This window comes from Priapulus caudatus, unplaced genomic scaffold (genome assembly GCF_000485595.1).
Source record: "Priapulus caudatus unplaced genomic scaffold, Priapulus_caudatus-5.0.1 Scaffold81, whole genome shotgun sequence".
Taxonomy (NCBI): Eukaryota; Metazoa; Priapulida; class Priapulimorpha; order Priapulimorphida; family Priapulidae; genus Priapulus; species Priapulus caudatus.
Genome location: NW_014577142.1, coordinates 717,301 through 718,247, shown reverse-complemented (window position 1 = coordinate 718,247; position 947 = coordinate 717,301). Strand labels below are relative to the sequence as shown.

Sequence of the window (947 nt, the reverse complement as noted above, 5' to 3'; positions counted from 1 at the left end):
GCCGCCATGTTTGAGTGCAGCTTCCCCAGCGTGACCCTCAAACAGCAGACATGCTGAGAAGCCGCCATGTTTGAGTGCAGCTTCCTTTAAAGGTCACAGCCACAGCAGACACACTGAGGAGCCGACATGTTTGAGTGCAGCTTCCCTTGAGGGTCACAGCCACAGTCCACACACTGAGGAGCTGCCATGTTTGAGTGCACAGACACGCTGACACGCCATGTTTGAGGCAGTAACAACAGCTCTTCCTCATCTTACACGAAATCCGCTCACGACGATTCTCGTTAAACGCGGCGACCATCTCGGACGCCGCTTTTCGGCCATCGCCGCCTACGCGCGCGCCGCGACTCGGTGCTGCCGCCTGGCGGTCACGTTCGTCAGCTGGCGAGGTCGAGCGAGAAGCAATTCCAGCAGAACGATGACTCGCAGTCGGCCGCAGAAGTAGACGTCTCGCCCCGCTGCAGCCGTCATTGCACGCACTTGTCTACATGGCCGACGCCGGCGTCTGCCACATCCTCCGACAGCTCAGGGAATAGCTCCAGCAGAAGCAGGTCTGCCAGCATGTACGCCAACTGCAAACACACCGAGTGCAAACGACATCAGTGCTGTCACGCAGGGTGAAAAATACACGGGAGCGATATGAGCGATGAGCTCTTCAAACCTCTGAAAACGCTCCCGTGAGGCTCAAAATAGCTCTCGTAAAATTTTTGACGAGAGCTATTTTTTCCACAGACTTGAAAAAGAGCTCCCGTAAAAAAAAGTAATTTTTCCCCTGGTGCTGTGCATTGAAACACGCTGTCGTAGTGATAGATGTACAGGACACGCTCAATCAAGACTTACAGTTACACCACGCACGCAGGCAAGCACGCATGCACACACGCAGAGAGAGAGAGAGAGAGTGTGAGAGAGAGAGAGAGAGAGAGAGAGAGAGAGAGAGAGAGAGAGAGAGA

At 54.5% G+C, this 947-nt stretch overlaps 1 protein-coding gene across 1 annotated transcript in view; it reads right to left on the bottom strand.

Annotated features, from left to right (window-relative positions):
* Positions 1-372: 372 nt before the first annotated feature.
* The window catches only part of LOC106821655 (sorting nexin-14-like), a 40,844-nt gene continuing 40,269 nt past the window's right edge, over positions 373-947 (bottom strand). The window contains exon 26 of the mRNA XM_014826545.1: positions 373-569. Within this exon, the coding sequence (XP_014682031.1) occupies positions 465-569 (105 nt within the window). The 3' untranslated portion in view covers positions 373-464. The remainder of the gene's footprint in view (positions 570-947) is intronic.